Here is a 17,706-nt window from a genome sequence, read left to right on the forward strand (position 1 = left end):
CCAGCTTCTTGTTTAAGTGAAAATATATGGAAGGTTGTCTTTTTGCGCTAGTAATGTTGTGGAGTTGTATTTTGTCTCGCATCAATTATATCGTCAGTTATATCTTTATCGCAAATTTTCAAATATATATCGTGATAAATATTTTTGGCCATATCGCCCTGCTCTAGTAAAGACCGATGCTAATCCTGCTTTCTGTCTGCTAAATTTGTATTGCATTTGCAGCTTGTTTTGCTGCTTCACCGAAATGCTGTTAATTATTGCTTTACTCTTTGCTGCTGCTTTCTCTGCCCCAAAATCAATAAAACTGATAAAAAAAAATTGGTCTCATAATCTTAGAGTGAAATTTCATAAACTGCAGGTCAAATCGCTATTTGAGGACGCCTTACAGGGGAAGTCAGTTGCTTCTGACTCTCATGCTAAAAAACCCAACTTTCGAGCAGGTAAACATGTTTACAGCCTGGTACAGAAATACTTTGGGGCTTTCTGCCTAATTTCCTCTCTGCTGTGTTTATGGCGTTGGTTCTTTTTGGGACATTTTAAAAGCAGCTTTCTTACGTAATGTGACCTTCTGCTTGGTAATTTGTACTAACAACCTGTCCTCTGTGCTTCAGCTTTGGTGAGGGAAATTGTAATATAACCCATACAATGGACATAACGTACTTCCTAACTCAGCTTGCTAGCATTAGCATTAGTCTGTGGAAAAATCCAGCAGTAATTGTTGCTAGAGAAAAAAGTCACATGTTTTTCTTTTTTGTATACCTGTGTTTAGATCATACACAATATAAAAGAGCGTGACGTCACTCACTGGTGAGTCCTGATACGAAGCCTTGTACTGAGTGTCTTTTTTGGCAGTGTGTTGAAACCTGATGTGATGATTGAGGGGTGGATTGGGCTGGGTTGTGAATATTATGAGACAATGAGCATACCATGAATATTCCTCCCTTCTGACTCAAATAATGATCATAGTTTACTGAATTGACTCAGTGATTTATTCAATAGAAAATGAAACTAGCGATTTAGCTCGAAAACTCATCAGGAGAAGGTTTGTTGATGTCAGAGGCTGAGAGAGCCGAGGGCTGTTTTGTCATAGACTTGTACCGAGATTTCTCACGTGACAACATGGTCACATTCAAGAGTTGGCCGCCATATTGGATGTGACAATCATCGATTGCTAGTGAAAAATTTGTATTCTCTCGTCGGTTGGCTATGGTTACTGTAGTCGATGGCTCAGATCAGTTGTTGCACAAAAAAAAACTCCTGGTGACTGTTAGGCACAACTTTTACTTTGGATGCAAACCTTCTTCATTCCCGGATTGTGTTGTACTTTTCACAGATTTACTACCGCTTGGAGTGTAGCTATTCAGTATTTGTAGACAAATCTGTCACTTCATGCAAACTATGGGCAACTGAACCGACATGAACCAATATGCTTGGGACCATGTGTTGGATTGTTCACCCACTAATAGGAAACGTGAGCTGGGTTTAGACCATCGTGAGACCAAGGAGGTTTTGTGGTTGTCTGTGTCTGTGTGGTTGTGGTGGTGGTGGGGATGACACTGACCAGTGTCTAGGTCCATGTGACAGGGACTTTCACAATCATTTTCCCATAAACTCCCATCAACCTCTAGCAATCACTCACATCCTTTCAGGCTGCCAGACGGCTGGTCTGTAGGTCTGCGTGACTAGAGCTTTGTCACTGTGATTGTCACCAAAAATAAAAATGTTAACATCAAAGTGAAACATCTTCTGCAGCATGTCTTTGTCTTGTCTTCCTCCCCTCACCCCCAACTAGTCGTGGCAGATAGCTGCCCGGTTCAGCCTGGTTCTGCTAGAGGTTACTTCCTATTAAAAGGGAGTTTTTCCTTTCCACTATCGTCAAGTGCTTACTCATAGGCTGTTCGTCTGGTTGTCGGGGTTGTCTCTACATTATTGTAGGGTTTTTACTTTACAATATAAAGCACCTTAAGGCAACTGTTGTTGTGATTTGGTGCTTATAAATAAAACTGATTTGATTTGGACTGAATTGAATCAAAACCTTCAAAACCTCAATAGAACCAGAAGAGACAGCCCCTGTTGGACTGATGGAAACTATTTCGCTGTTGGCTTAAGTGTAACGAAGCAGACAGAAGGGATGGATGTAGTGAAAGAGGAGATGCAGAGGGTTGGTGTGACAGAAGAGGATGCTAGGAATAGGGTGAACAACGGAGGCAGATGATCTGCTGTGGTGACCTCTAAAAGTGAGCAGCCAAAAGAATGAGACGAACTCCTGGGATTGCTTCGCTTTTCAGATCCAGAAACTACATCTGTAGTTCAGATCTTAGATTCTCAGGCTGGAATTAATTCACAGTGAAAGCTGCCATTCATTGGGGGAAACTTAAGACAATCCACTACCTGTTCAACAGGCTTTGTCTTTGTGAGGAGACATACTAGACTTCAAATGACAGTGGATATTGCTGCCCTAGAAATTAACTGAAAACATCAAATCTCTTTTTAAGCCTTTTGGGGGTTTGACCCAAAAATATCTACAGTAGCTAGACAATGGGAGGAACCATTTAACCTTGCCCTATATTGATATGCTGTGCTGCTTGCAAGGGTGTGCCTAGTGGCAAAGTCAACTTGCGTCTCAATAGGCTTCTCATTATCCGGCTCCCACCGTGACAGGAAAGGTGGAAAACTCTTTTATCTGCCATCTCAAATGGTTCATTAGGACATTTTTTCCATGGAGGACGGCGGTGGGTTCGTGATGTGACGCTATCACAGAGGCACACAGGGCAGGGATTTACGCGTAACATGACAATTAGAAGACCACACAAGAGCAGTGATGGTAATGCTTCTATATTTAGAGGCCTCTTGCATGTCCCTGCATTTTTCAGGGATCTGGAACGTTACCTGACACTGAAAGCCAGGTCTCTGGGTATTAGTGTGTTTGGGCACGTGTATGTGTGCAAGTTAATACGTCTCATGTGGTGGGGGTAAGAGGGAGGAAGAGGATGAGGGAAAAAAGAGGAGGGGAAAGAGGATATAATCTCTCAGCTGGAGCTCATAAAGCTTTCGGGACATCCATTTAGTGTCCAAGTTTATCTGCTCCATATATTATTTATCAGCGTATCCTCTCAGTGGGATGGTAGCGCTTAGCTCAAGCACTTGTCCCTCATAAAACAGGAGCTTAGAAGGTTGAGGTGACTGCTTATTTGAGCAAAAGGGATCAAAAGGAAACAGTAATATGGATGAATTCTCAACTTTCAATCTGTAAACTCGCGTAATCCTAGAAGTCCAACACAAAGAGCACAAAATAAAGAAAAAACACTGATGTTAGCTTATGTTCATGAATAACACATGGTCCACTGACATGATTATCCAACTAAAAGAGCTGGACACTCAGGAAAAACAAAACAAAAATCCAGGTTGTGTCCGTTTTTTATTTACAGCCCCTGTTTCCCAGCAGACATTCTGCCAGCTCTCCCAAGAAGGCCCAGAAATAACTACAGCACAGGATGGGGTGGAGGGTCTCTGGGGTAAAGGTATGTTGCGGAAAGACGCAAAGCATATTCCCTGCAAGTGCAACAGAACAGGATTTGTGGCCTGCAATCATGCCGTAAACGGCAATGAGACATCCAGCATGGTTGGAAAGGTGAAGATGGAGTGCATGTGACTTACTGCGGGCAAAAGAGTATAATCTGAAGCTGAATAGAAATCAAAATGAAAAGAGATTCAGTGCTTCTTAAATCCACACACGGGACTAAATGCTTGGCTCAAACGTCTTTGAGACACAGATAGCGAAGAGATTGCTGGAAGAAAAATGTTCTTGTTGGACTGATTGAGAGAGCTGCGGCCCGCAGCAGCCCACGTCTGTAGGAAATGTTCCTGAGATTACAGATGCTGTGCTGATGGGTGTAAACACAGTGGCAGATGGTGAGCAACCGAGGCCTCCCAAGCAAAAGGGGTACAGTACAGGGGAAAATCTTGGCTGCCTCTCGCCACATTAAGCTCCTTTGTGGTGCACAGTCTCCATTACAGAGCTCAAACACATCCAACGGTAAAGTTGTTGTCAAAATCTCCAAGCTGATTCTTATTTAGTTTGTTTCTTTGTTTGCTATTTACATTTTTGTTGCGTCTCCAGCTGTAGAATGACAGTGTTAATTGACGGGGTGGGAGGGAGAAAGCCTAAAATACTATTTGCGCGAGTAATCATTTATTCCTCGGTCTGATTGCTCAGAACTAGAAGGCAGCGTTCACACAGTAATGAGAGACCAAAAACTGATAAACAGCTACAAATTAATGGATGAAAAAAAGGGTGTAACTGAGTGTGACAGCACGCCGCATGACAAGAAGGGAATACTAGCTCAGAGTGGATGTAAGTCAGTCATGACTTACAGAGCTCATTACGCTGTAAAGCATGTGTCCTCAGAGGCAGCGCTGCGTTCACCATCAACATAGACATCTTTGTGTTAGAAAAAGAGCTCAAAGCTAAAAGAAGCATAGCTGAAACAGTTCCTGAATGGCGCCCTGATTAGTATTGACTTGCGTTTAGCAGGCTGAGTTTGCATCTAGGAGACGCAAATTGGATATAAGTGAGACCTGGTCGAGAATTTCTTTTGCTCTCCTGTGAATGGCTGCATGTGCCTCCTTTGTGATTTAGTTTGTTTGTTTGGTTTCTTTTCCTGGGTTTTTGTCTCTACTCTGCCGAAACGTCACCTAGATGGAGATTAATGACTTCCTTGCTGTCCCACATCCACTCAGCCTCAGCAAGGCGCCGTAGCCAGATGCCTGCTATACCATAGCAACATGCTGGTCCCACCCATCGAAGAGCAGACTGTGCTCTGGGAAACCCCCACAGGATGGACCCAACCCAAACGCACATTGTCTTTCATAACACACACACACACACACACACACACACCTGGGAGACACAGAAAATAGACCACCTGGTTAGCAGCATTCCACAGACACCTGATCTCACTGTTTGGGGCTTAAAAAAAGAAAGAAGGTTTTTCAGTGATTTAACTCCTTCCTCTCACTTGTTATAGAAAAGCAAGGATTTAGAGGCACGTTAGCATATCTGAGGAATATTTCCACAACTTAGAAGTAAATACACGGAGCACAAAATCATGGCAGTTCCCTCTGATGAATGTGTGGACCCAATTTTATGACATTGTGCAACTACAGGAGAGGCCATGATCATTATTCTTCTGTGGCTTCAACAGCTGAATGTCTGCACAATGACTTGGTGCAAATCCATCAAAAATAGTGCTGTTTTCAAAGGGTAAGAGATCACTTTGACCTACTGGTGGCCACAGGGAAGACTGCAAGAATGATGAGATTCATCCATAACAGCACATACACATTTTTTTTTTTTAGGGAGAATTCAAATTAGGGTTGTTGAGAAAGACCAAGAAGCAATGCCATCTTTAGAGCGTGACTAAAAACAACAAAGATAAAGAAAAATCATTTCTCAACATCATATCTGACACTGCTCTTGGTTAACCTCCAGTTATGAAACTGCTGTTTTTCTCTTGAAGCACAATTTGGCATTTCGCTCCGTGCCGCCCTCTCAGCCAGTCAAGCGTCTGAGGTCAAGTATGTAATTTCGGAACTCGGACGCCGTCTGCCACTTTGTTCAATCACTTGGTATTTACTGCAAGCGCCTGCAAATAAACACAGGTGCGCCACGTGTGGGTGAGTCTGCAGCCTAAATGCAATCGTTCCCTGATTGAGTGCAATTTCTGTCAACAAAAAGGCCGAGTTTCTAACTGAATGTTAGGGACAATGAAAGGACGGTGTGTCACATCCCGGGGTGTGGGAAGCAATCTGTGCTGAATGGGAGCCATTTGGCCCCTCAGCTGAGATTTTGCAAACACAGTCGCTGCTTTGTCAGTTTTTTAAAGGGAAGATTTTCACCGAACTAAATGTGTATTTGACTCACTTGCAACACTTAGACTCAACAATGATTAGTGGGTACCGTTCACACTATTTTGGGCTTAAATTGTCTCAAAAACAACAGGAAACAGAGGGTGGCTGATAGAAAGTTGTTTCCACACCACTCTTACATGTCAAAATGTCAGTGATAGGCTGATTAGCCACCCACCTTTGTTTTTAGAATGGTGGAAAACACAGCACTCACCTCTTCCACACAATAACACAATGGACAGGGTAAGTGACCATAAATGCAACCTGTCTAAACACACATTTAGCCGTGTTTACCGAGTGTCTTCATTGTTTGGAAGATGTGTAAATGCCATTTAAAAAAGTTTTATTTAGAATTATCAGGTCGAACACTATAACAAACGACAGTGAGCTCATGAGAAACGACTGATTTGTGAAACCTGTTTTATCCTCATTCCTCTGCTACAGCCACCCGGCACGTGAATGTTCCTTAGAAAACAGGTGACCCAGGTGAGGTTAATGCAGAAATGTAGCACATGTGTCTCATTGCAGCAATGCAAAGCTTTCACAATAAAACATAATGGATACCAGATCATTTGCAAACAGTGGCAGCCATTGTTTAGTGCCCACTGAGCTCTGCAGCTACAAATGAGGAAACTGAGGTCACATCCTTTCTCCCCCCTTTTTTTGTACTTCATAGGCTCATTTATACACTCCCCCTACCTGAAATTTCACCTCTTGTAAAAAAGCTTTTTTTTTTAATTTATTAAAAGAAAATTAAGAACTTGAGTGACTAAAAAACTGAAAATAATGAAAAGAAATGTTTAAATCAATGTTGCTAACCCTGACCCTCTGGACAGGTTTTCATGATCTAAAACATCTCTAAAAATCCCCTCTATGCCCTTGAGATCCCTGTTGAGAGATATCTGATTAACAGTCTCTGCATATCCTCTGTGAATTCATAATTCAGGAAGAGGCCAGTACAAAATCAACCCGATGTTTAGCAGACATTCTCAAAAACATACAAAAACACAAACACGTCAGTGTATAACAGGCCGCCGTTTTGGCTCCGGAGGAGACAAAACATAGCAAAAAAACCCCAGCTTTGTTTCACAGACTGAAAACACAGTTGACTTTTATTACATTTCAACATCTGCAAAGCCAGTTTTCACAAACCCAATCCAGAGTACAGACAACGCTGTGTTTGCAACGTCAGTTATTAAAGGTCATGCAATAACTGAAGCACACACCTCAGGAAATTCCCTACCTGACACCCGTTCAGATGAATATAAATCAACACCGGTGCATGGCTGCATATGCGGAAGCTACAGCAGAAACTGAGCCAACACTAACATATTCAGGATTAAACTGTTTTAGAGCTTACTTTGAGCTTAAAACTAATTGGATGAGGTTATTCATTCCCTATACTGCAGACATATGCTTTCAAATAATCCTAAATAATCCTTTGGATTAAAGAACTGTGCTCTTGCTCTCTCTCTCTCTGTCTGTCTCCAGTGGATGTAGAGATACAGTCATCTCCACCCAGCTGTAAAACCCAAACTATGATGACCTACATTATTCTACAGTGGGCTCCAGAGACCCCGAGCAGGCATCTCTGCGGCCCCAGTCTGCGCCAGCTTCAAGGCACAGGTCTGAAAAAGGCAGACAAAAGAGTTCCAACCAAGATGCAAACAGAGGACGGCATGTTAAACACAGTGGCTGCAGATTAGCACTCTGTGTTCTTGGAGGGCCCTCCCTCTGTTGCCTCCCTTTGATATGTGGCACAACCTGCCACCTCCAGGGGCAAGGCAGACTCAAGGGGAATGTTAAACGGTCTAATCCTTTGAGATGAAACATTCGATATGAATCATTGATAAGCCCACTCAACACACGCCCCATTTTTATGATACCTTCCAGCTAAGATAACCAGGCAGTGCAACCGTTATGCTCTCATTAAGAGCACCTCGGCTAATTAAAGGTTAATTCATTGCAAGTCAGTTTTGGTGGCTACTGAGGTGCACAGCACCCCGCCCCCTTTCTTTTTTTTGTAGGAGGGTTTGCAGTTGTAATAAAAACCTGAAAAATTAATATGACAATGCATGCTTGTTTCAGATTCAGTGTGGCCATGCATTCAGCCAGGTGTGTGTTCTGCCAAAAAAAGGGCCTCTGATAAGCTGAACCCTGTCCAGTTATGCCCAGAGGCCTAAACACATTAATTCAATATTTTGCTCTTTGCTGACATGTGTCTGACCTCCTCCCTTCTGCAAGAATGAGGGCCTGCAATGCCTCACGTGACAGCGGGACTGAAGCACTTTCCTGCATGAAGATTCAGATACAGGTGGATGGTGAAATGCCCTCTCTCTCCAACACCACACACACAATCCTGTTTCTTTTTATAACTAAGCTTTTACTTCCCCTTAGATAATAACCTCTGTGCTCCAATGACAGCTGCGGGTCTGCCTCTGCTTCTACAAATGACAGGGCGGGTTTTTTATAGAGACGCGTCGGGAGGTGTGATAGAGAAACCGCTGTTTGATTGGTCGAGTAAGTTTAACAGTCAACGAGATCAGCCAGTTAGAGCAAGTAAAGTAAAGCCGTTCATCTCGCTCGCTGCCTGACGTGCGTCACGAGATCACCCTAAAAGGGACTTTTCTTTTTTTAATGATCAGCTACACATGTGGTTTCGATATTGAGCCCCGTTAAGCCAGATCAAAATGCACTTTTCAGCTCAGTCAGACATGTAGGCCTACACTGACCGAACTAAGTCACTGAAATTCCTTTTAATCACAGTTAAAAGAGGACTTTTGCGACCCCTTGGCACACTGCTGCAAAGCGCTCAACTACACGGAATCAGACATACCCATCCCCCGTTATCTTGTATCCAGCTGTTAAGAGGTCCATTTAAATACTCCGTCATCCAGTCTGCGATGTTGTCCACCTGGGATGACATCCCCTCGTTGGAAGCGCACTCCACGCACACAGTGCCCCCAAACTCGAAGAAAGCAATAATCCGGCCCCAGTTCACCCCGTCCCGGAACAGTTCGTCTATCACCTCGGCGAACCTCCTCTGCGCCGTGGCGGAGGTGAGATGCAGCTGCCGCGACATCTCCGTGAAGTCCGGCTGGTACAGTCTTTCAAGTTCATCTCCAGCCTCGCGCAGGACTCTGTGGATGCCTGCGTGTGGGTCGGACTGTGGGAGCCGTCTGCAGAGGTGGGTGTTGCTCTCGCCGTCAGGCCCGGTGCTGGCTTCTCGGCACCGGTGGACCAAAGTCGGTGGAGGGTCAGTTATCGATCCGTTATTAGCAGCATCTTCTTCTTGGACAACGCGAAATCCCCACACGAACCCCCGCTTGGAGAGTTTATGGCAGATATACTTTTCCACAATATTGCGATTATACTCGTTCGCCATTCCGGCTCAAATTTGGCACTTTGTATATCCAGTGGTTATCCTAAATAAAATGCATTTTGACCAAATGTGTGCACTGTACAATGCTCTGCACAGGCTCGTCCAAAAAGCTGGGGCTGTATTCAAATAGGTAATGCAGCGAATGATCCCACACAGAGAGGAGATACTTTACTCGTGAACTCGGGGAAAATCCCTTGAAAAAAAACTGCACAGAAACACGCACTAGAAGTCAAAATAGGCTGGTTCCGTGTCAGCAGCAGTCTTCATTTCCCGAATCCTTGGAGGGACACTGGCGACCTTCTCTTTGCATAGAAATCCAATATGCGGAAGAGGTTGGGAGTAGTGTTGTTCTATTTCTGTGCACATCACCCAGACGTGGATGTGTTGCGATTAAAAAAAATATGAATGAAAGCCAAAGTTGTTCACGCCTGAAGGGGTTTTAAAGGCGGCCAACTGTTTTAGCAGCCTTACGCACGAACCAGACGCGGGACTGTGCGCCAGACAAGGTCGGACTGGAGTCCTCTTCCACGATTGCTCCACATATCCTCCGAAGCAGCTCCCTGCTCACCGCTAGTGGGCCGCACTGTTTAGTGAGGTATGCCTGACGTCAGCTGCGGAAAGTCTTTCCTTTGGCTGCTCCAAGTGCACACCAAGAACTGCGCTCAAACCATTTATAGGCCATATTATTATTACTGCATACTGCATCCTCGTTTTAAGGCAGATCACGTTACCCAGAAAATTATATAAACAAGAATATTTTTAAGATTTAGATATTTTTTATGATCGAAGACAGAAATCTTAAAAGATCACAGGGTTAGGGGCAGAGGACCACCCTGGCGAGGGATTGCTTTGATGTAGTCCAGCCACCCCCTTGTGGACACAGATTTAACCTTACAAGTGCAAAACTGATGCACCAGTCTACATTTTCCCTGTCTTCTTTAAACTTTTCTCATCTTTTTTAAAGCATCTCCCCTATTTGTCATCTACTTATTCTCCCACAGGTCTAACGAAGCATCTAAAGTCCTGCACTCTGCAAACCCGAGAGCTGCTGCTGCTTTGGGAAGTTCCCTTATGAAAAAATTAAATGTCATCCTCTATCAAACAGAATACTTAACGTCCTCAGTCCTACACAAACCCTGCACTGTCAAAACTTCTGAACCACGATCATGCTGAGATTTAATCATCCCTCCCCCCTTAAGGCAAGTTCAGTCAAAGAGGTCTAAAGCAATTTAAGAAGAGACAACGACACCCAGGAGTAAAAGGATTTAGGTTTTCTTCACAGGTATTTATTTAGTTTATCATGTAAGAAAATAAGACAAAGAAATGTTCCACTCCTCACATTTTCTTTCAATGGCACACAAGGTGAAGGTGTTAAGCTTTTTTGGCAGAAAGAGTATAAAGCAAAGAAAACAGAAAAAAGCGTGAAACCAAAGAGTGCAGTATGACTTTCATGTTCAAGACTTTTAAATCCATTGAGCATCCGATAATGACACCATTAAACGAGGGAAACTAGCGTGACTCTTACAGAACTTAAATCTTTACTGTACGTTTAAACATATTGTTAGCAGAGGCTTCATTTGCATAGCTTAAAGTTGTGTTAGTGAAAACAAAACTGCTTTTACATGAGCTACATGTTCTATCCATCAATGTGTTGCTACCTCAAGGTAAAAAAAAGAAAAAAGAAAAGCCTTCTTAAAGCAATAAATGTATATTTATGGAAAGCTCTCAAGTGCGGGACAGTACGCCTTTAACCAATATCAAATGAGAACATCATCAAACATGAGTCATCCATTCTCAATTTCATGTCTTGGATTTCAGTAAGGCTTCTTTTGTCATAGAAACACTAGAAATTGACCAAACACACACATACACACAAACCCCAACCCCCCCCAAACAGTTGGCATTTCACACCAAATAAGTCACAAAAAAAAAAAAAAAAAAAAAAAAAATCACCCAGTAAACCAATCATCCACTAACGTATGAAGTCACATTGTTCTGCGGACGGGTCCACTCTCTCATAGCGTTCGCTTCATCAGTAGTCACGTCTTAAGGCTGTAGAATGGGCCGCATGCTGCTCTCCAGCTTTTATAAACTAACACTAAGATCAAAAGAGCAGCGACATCAAAATAAACCACAAATAAATGTGCTGCGATCTCAAGAAATTGTCTTAACACATTTTGGCATTCAAATATTGGTGTATTTAAAAAATAATGTTCCTATGTTCTGATTTGTATCGCTTTGTTATAAAGTACATTCTCTCCGACTGGACCAAAGGAAGACTTGCGAGAGTCAACATTGTATTTTCTTCTTCCTTTTGCATTCAAAACAATAAGAAAGTCAGATGGTAACTAAGACTTGACAGAAATCAGAAGGGAATCTATATTTTGTAATCTAGAGAGTTTTGAAGTCCCAGCAGTGCACGACAGCGTCAGTGCATGTAAAAAACAAAACAACAACAACAACAACAACAACAACAACAACAACAAAAAAAAAGAGCATGGTAGAGATGAGGGCTAACACTTCCACTCTTGTTCCTCCAAAAGTTTGGCCATTATATAAGATGACTCACCAGCGCCCTCACTAGATGTACAGAGACAACTCGAACCAGCGAGTCCCGCCCATCTCTGAGTTACACCAACCTGACAGATTATGCATCTTCACTGGGGATGGCTGAGAATGTGCACTGACACAAAAAACTGCAAGTAAAAAATGATACGCTTCATGCTTCCTTTAGCAACTTATTAGTGTTTGTTTTTTTTGTTTTTTTTTTAAATTAAACTGACAAGTGCATGAGTGAAACTTAAATTTATGTGCTGGTTTATTTGTTTGTGTATCCCCTCCCACTCTAATCTTACGACTTCATGGCTTCAACCCATAGTACCTGCTTTACTTTCTTCACTTAGCTGGAATGACGAGGAAAACGTTTTTGCTGTCTTTATTCCCGAGACAAAAACTTCGAATGGCTTTACTCTTTCCGGAGGTGGTCGGCTCAGTCACAGCAAACACACTTGCACATCCCACGGCTTTCAGCGACAACGCTGCACGTAACGTTTTGGAAAATTATCACTATTATTAATAATAATGATAATATGTGGAGATTATTTTATGAATTATAGATTTAAAAAAAATTAAAGACAAACATAAGCTCTCTCCTGCCCTTTGATATCATGGAAGAGTACTGTCGTATAATGTATGACCTCAGTTCACACACAAACACAAACAAAAATATCCCGCAGCATAAACAAATCACTGTGGGTCACGACCGCTTTTAAACACAGAGGTTATTCAGTCAAAAAAGAGCGAGAGAGAGAAAAAACAGGGAAGGATCTTTGCCTGCAAAGACCTGAAGTATGGAAAAGGTGGGAAAGAAAGGGCTTATATAGTGAAAACTGTAAAAACTCTCTAAAAGATGGAAATCTCTGATACATGCGGCACAACATGACGAAAAAGAGAGTAACAACTATTCTGTTTTCGCTATAGCCTCTGGTGGGGAAAAAAATAAAAAATTCAGGCCATATTTGGCACAACCGGTTAGACGGGCTGTTGCTTTTTTTCTCTGTGGGAACCAAAAAAAAAAAAAAACTGAAGAAGGGAAGCCTAGATACTGGAAATCAGGATGTGGGATTTTTAGTCACCCCTCTTTCCTCTAAAGTAAGGCTGCTTCCAAAAGAAGCAGGTGGACACATTAAACTGAAGTCACCAGGGGAAAAAATACATCTAAATGGCTATCAAGTCTGTGGAGTAGACACGTAAACATCTGCCACTTTCTTCCATTCCATCTGCTAAAGTTGACATCAGAAATGCTGACATGGCCTTTTGTTTTTTAACCCCACCCCCACCTACGGTTGTGCACTTGTACAGCTGGAGGAAGGGACTGGCTGGGTGGGCAGTGGGTAGAGGGTTGGGGGCATCGGGGTGAGGTGAAGGTAAGGCTGCTGTTACTCCCTCTTATTGGCCGCTTTTGACTGCTCCCTTTGAATCATGCAGCGGCGCACGATGCTGTCAAAGCTCCCCAGGTAAAAAAGTGCGATGGTCCGAAACAATCCCATGGTGACGATCTGTGCGGGAATTTCAAAATAAAAGGTTAGGCTTAAATTTGCAGATCTGCTGAGGAGCAATTTCCTGCAATTTCCTATCATGTACAGGGCTGTACCTGCTGGAGACCCTCTGTGATGGAGGTGACGGGTGACATTCCACAGGTGAGCGCTGATAGCATGTAACCATCTGGACCAACAGAGCTGTTGAAGTTCCCCTGCTGTGAGATGAACGAAAAACAAGCAGATACATTTGCCAAAGGAAAAACAAACAAAATACAGAGCACACATCTCATTTTTAAACTGGGCGCTGAATGTGATCCGAGCTTCTTACCACTGCGTCCCGGACAATGATTTTGGCCACTTGGTCTGGTTGACAAACTCCAGAGGTTTCAGAGATTAACTTGGTCTCCAGAGGCTGGGAGAGGAAAGCGGAGAAAGAGAGAGAGGGGTGGGGGTAAGACCGCAAGCATTTAAGCAGCAGTCTAAAATGTGAAAATAAAGGGAAAACACCTCCAAGAAAATTCACATAAAGAAACAGGAAGTAAGAAAAGTAAGTATTTCTCTGTACTGTTGCATACCTTTGTCTTGTTCTCCTCAGCCAGTCCTGGAGTGTCAGTGTCAGGGGGGTATGCCACAGTCACGTAGATATTGTAGGGCTTTATCTGCAGAAGGAAAACAGAGCAATAACTGCCTTAGCAATTCCACTACTGAGACCATGACAACTAACTACATACGTTAACATTTCAACAGCTCTTTGACAAGCAATAAAAGTTAGCCTGAATGCTACCTATATGTAGAAAAAGTATAATCATTACAGCACTGACTCTAGTGAAATGTCCCTTATCATCATCTTCACTCAAGCTGCAGACACACTGCAAGTGTGTGAATGTGTGTGTGAATGGGTGGATGACTGGTTGTGTAAAGCGCTTTGGGGTCCTTAGGGACTAGTAAAAGCGCTATATAAATACAGGCTTGTTGCATATGAAGGCTGGGTGCTTGTGGACACTCCCGGCTCTGGCTGCTTAGGTGAACCTCTAATGCATTTACTCTCAGATCAAATGTCATTCTCTTTGGTAGTTACTTCAATTGAAGGAAATTGAGAAAAGTTTATCTTCAGTCCTGCCTACTTCTGGTTGTGCAATGTCATTCATATTCTATGCTAAGGAATGCTAAGAATTGCTTCAAGCGTGTTTGTAGGCAATTTTTGCAAAACACATACCTCCATCTGCAGCGACTCTGCAAGGCCTCGCAGGGCAAACTTAGATGGGGAGTAGGCAGTGTAACCAAACAGACCAATCTGGCCCGCCTGGGAGGAAACGAACATGATGCGGCCCATTCTTCGCTCCTTCATGGTGGTTATGACAGCTCGTGTTGGGTAAACGCTGCCCAGGTAGTTCACTTCCATCAATTTCTGGAAACGAAGGCTACATTAATACTACATTAAACTATAACCAGTGTCCATGGTACATTACATAATTGTAGGCAGCTTCAGTCACTTTAAAACCTGAGCAGTTCAAAGTCTCTTGATTCACAGCAGGCCAAAGGCCATAACTTTAGCCACTTCTTCAGAAATTCTGACAGTAATGCGATTTCTTACCAAGTCACAAATCAAACCTTTTCTAATAAGAACATAATGTATGACACTCATTTCAAAAGACCCAATTCCTGCTTTGGTGCACATGTATTTTGTCGACAGCCAATAATTTTAAGTAATTTTAAAGAAATTAATGCTCTCGATCAAACCTATTAAATTCGCGGCAGGTTTTTCCATTCATATAAGAAAGAATTGTGAAGCTTCCCAAAGAATATAATGGCCTTCCCCCTCAGGTTATAAAAATCTATTTAATCATTTATTTATGGAGGATTTAATTTGCTCATTCATAAAATACATTTATGATTAGCAAATGCCCAGAAGTAATGGAAAAATACACTGAACAGTCCACATGTGTTTCACCTAACCAAAAGCCTATTATAATCAAGGAAAAACCGATTCTCATGTGTGATTCAATTTGGAAAAAACAAAACAAAAAACACACCCCTGCAACACAGCTTTATTATTCTGATCTTTCACCCTGTTGTAATTATCAGCAATGAATAACTGTATACTTCTAAACAGTTTTTAGCACTACTATGAGAAGCTTAAAGTCCTTGGAACTTAAAGAATCCAATGACTGCAGGTACTTACTTTAAAACGATCTACCTCCACTTCCTCAAACTTTCCAGAAACTGAAGTTCCAGCGCAGTTCACAAGCATATCAACGGGACCTAGCTTTTCTTGAGCCTGCACGACAGGAAAAAGTCACTGCTGTACTTCTTAATTATTAAAGCTATGTTCCATTAGAGGGTAACACTACCTGTTTTATCACGTTTTCCACTTGACTGTAATCACTGGAAACATCAACTGAGATGCAGAGCACCACCTAAATAAGGAAACCAAGATTTTAATAATGCAAAATACAATCACTTTTCACAACCTACATATGCGGCGTTTTTAATGATTTATCTTTACTTTAATCATTTCTCTAAGCCTACACATCTGGAAAATGTGTGCAGGAAAGATTATGCATGTAGGCTTTTAATGAGTTCTTTAATAAAAGGCATCTTTTACTGAAATACATACTGAACCCATACCTGCTTGTCATTGATGGCAAATTTCTCCACTTCCTTCTTTGCCTGAAGCAACTTCTCCTACAGGAAAAATAAAATGCATGTTTACTGTTATACACACAAAAGCTTGCAAATATCATTATGAATGTCATGAACTCCACAACTAAATGAAAACATGTAATAATGCTTCTATGCGGGTCAACTCACGTGCACTTTTGCACGTGAGTGACATGGAACAAGTTCACCTTTAGAGTTTGACTGTGTGACATCAGATGCGCTCAGACAACAAACAGCCTGTTGATGAGGCTACACTCCAAGGTAGGATCTGCTAAATGTTTGTGCTTACCTCGTCTCGCGCCACCAAAGTGATGAACGCTCCTTGCTTGTAGCACTCAATAGCAATGCATTTCCCAATCCCACTGGAGCCTCCTGTCACCTAAATCAAAGTTCAAACATAGGGTAAATGATAATGCAACTCAGACTGGGGCACAGGTTAACCTGGAAATGTTAATTATGTTTCTCAAAAGGTAATGCAGCTTTAATAAAGTTAATCGTTTAAAAAGTCATTTTTCCTACTGTTTTAGCATTATTGCATAATAAAATTATCCTAACCCCACAATGTTGTCTCTGAGAGTTTACTAGGTACATCAAGGTAAAGCAAACAATATTTACCTTTAGTGGCCTGCCTGCGAAGTTTATCATTAACCAAGCTGAATTACCTGAAGTTAGTGGTTACTGCACTGGTTTTATTTCAGTGGATTATACTTGATCCAAGTATAAAACAGGTTGTGAAGTAAGATTGAAGCATTAATTAAAGCAATATTCCTTAGCTCATATGTGGGCATGTCACGACAGACACCTGACTTTCGCAATAAACTCAGCTACTATTAAAATAAACGATGAAAAAGAAAAAGAAAGTTACGACTTCTTGTTGTCCTTAGGCTAAGTGCGAATACGCCACCTAACGTAAATATAACGCTATCGCTAACCTTAAACTCAGCTAGGCTAACTTAAAACTGCAGTTATGAGTAGCCGTTAGCGCCCGTTACCAGCCAGCTAAACCGTAACACTTACCACGACGTGGGCCCCGTTCAATTTCAGAGGCTTGGGACTAATGAGGGGCGATATCATATATAACAGCAACACAAAAGCAACGATGAAGGCAGCGACAACAAGCAGCATGATGAACGGAAGAAGGAGCCACCAGGAATTGATAAAAAGCCAATCTGTTATCGCTGAGCTGAACCCTTCTTCAGAGGACATGGGTGAAATCTGGCAATCGTTAGCTTGTTTGCTAACTAGCAGGCCAGCTTCTGGGGGTCCGATAAGAGAGCTACGAGGTAGGCGGCGGTGCTGAAAGAGGGGGGCGGCGAAATGCAAACCCCGGAGGAGTTTTTTTCCCCCCAGAGCTCGGTAGCAGGTCACAGACGTGTAACAACCAGGTTAGAGTGCAGCGGTGAATCTCGGCTCCCCCGTGACAAAGCGCAGTCTACATGAACCAAAACAAATCGAAGTGTTAGCGGACGCCGAACTGTGCTACGTGGTACTTGTAGTTCTAAAGCATGCACTTGCTCTCTGGAACCTGCAACGTTGGCTCATCGGGCTTGAACAGCAATTCCCATAATGCAACGCACCACCACTTTTATTCGTAGTATCCGTTTGAGCAATAGCTACACACCCAAATGAACTTGCAAGTTTTTTTGACACACGCAGCTTTACATTCATCAGGTAGGCTGACTGTAACTTTTTTAAAACTACATTTCTACCTTAAAT

The 17,706-nt window shown here is 42.4% G+C and overlaps 2 protein-coding genes across 3 annotated transcripts in view; both read right to left on the reverse strand.

Annotated features, from left to right (window-relative positions):
* bcl2b (BCL2 apoptosis regulator b) overlaps nucleotides 1-13,616 on the reverse strand; it is a 36,150-nt gene extending 22,534 nt beyond the window's left edge. Inside the window, exons 1-2 of one of the 2 annotated variants that reach the window (XM_042219313.1) lie at nucleotides 13,604-13,616; nucleotides 8,744-9,801 (exon numbers count right to left, since the gene is read on the reverse strand). In XM_042219313.1, the coding sequence (XP_042075247.1) occupies nucleotides 8,744-9,292 (549 nt within the window). In that variant the 5' untranslated portion in view covers nucleotides 9,293-9,801; nucleotides 13,604-13,616. Of the gene's footprint in view, nucleotides 1-8,743; nucleotides 9,966-13,603 lie in introns of those variants that run through there. The other variant, XM_005912731.3, reaches the window with a different exon arrangement.
* On the reverse strand, nucleotides 12,857-17,648 carry kdsr (3-ketodihydrosphingosine reductase). Its single transcript, XM_005912724.3, has 10 exons — nucleotides 17,008-17,648; nucleotides 16,280-16,369; nucleotides 15,958-16,014; nucleotides 15,681-15,746; nucleotides 15,512-15,607; nucleotides 14,546-14,737; nucleotides 13,905-13,988; nucleotides 13,658-13,741; nucleotides 13,443-13,544; nucleotides 12,857-13,347 (listed from the first exon to the last, which is right to left on the reverse strand). The coding sequence occupies exons 1-10, from the start codon at nucleotides 17,194-17,196 to the stop codon at nucleotides 13,228-13,230; spliced, it is 1,080 nt and encodes a 359-aa protein (XP_005912786.1). The 5' UTR covers nucleotides 17,197-17,648; the 3' UTR covers nucleotides 12,857-13,227.
* Nucleotides 17,649-17,706: the final 58 nt, after the last annotated feature.

The sequence above is a fragment of the Haplochromis burtoni genome, unplaced genomic scaffold (assembly GCF_018398535.1).
Source record: "Haplochromis burtoni strain Fernald_Lab_line unplaced genomic scaffold, NCSU_Asbu1 Contig_3, whole genome shotgun sequence".
In the NCBI taxonomy this organism is placed as follows: Eukaryota; Metazoa; Chordata; class Actinopteri; order Cichliformes; family Cichlidae; genus Haplochromis; species Haplochromis burtoni.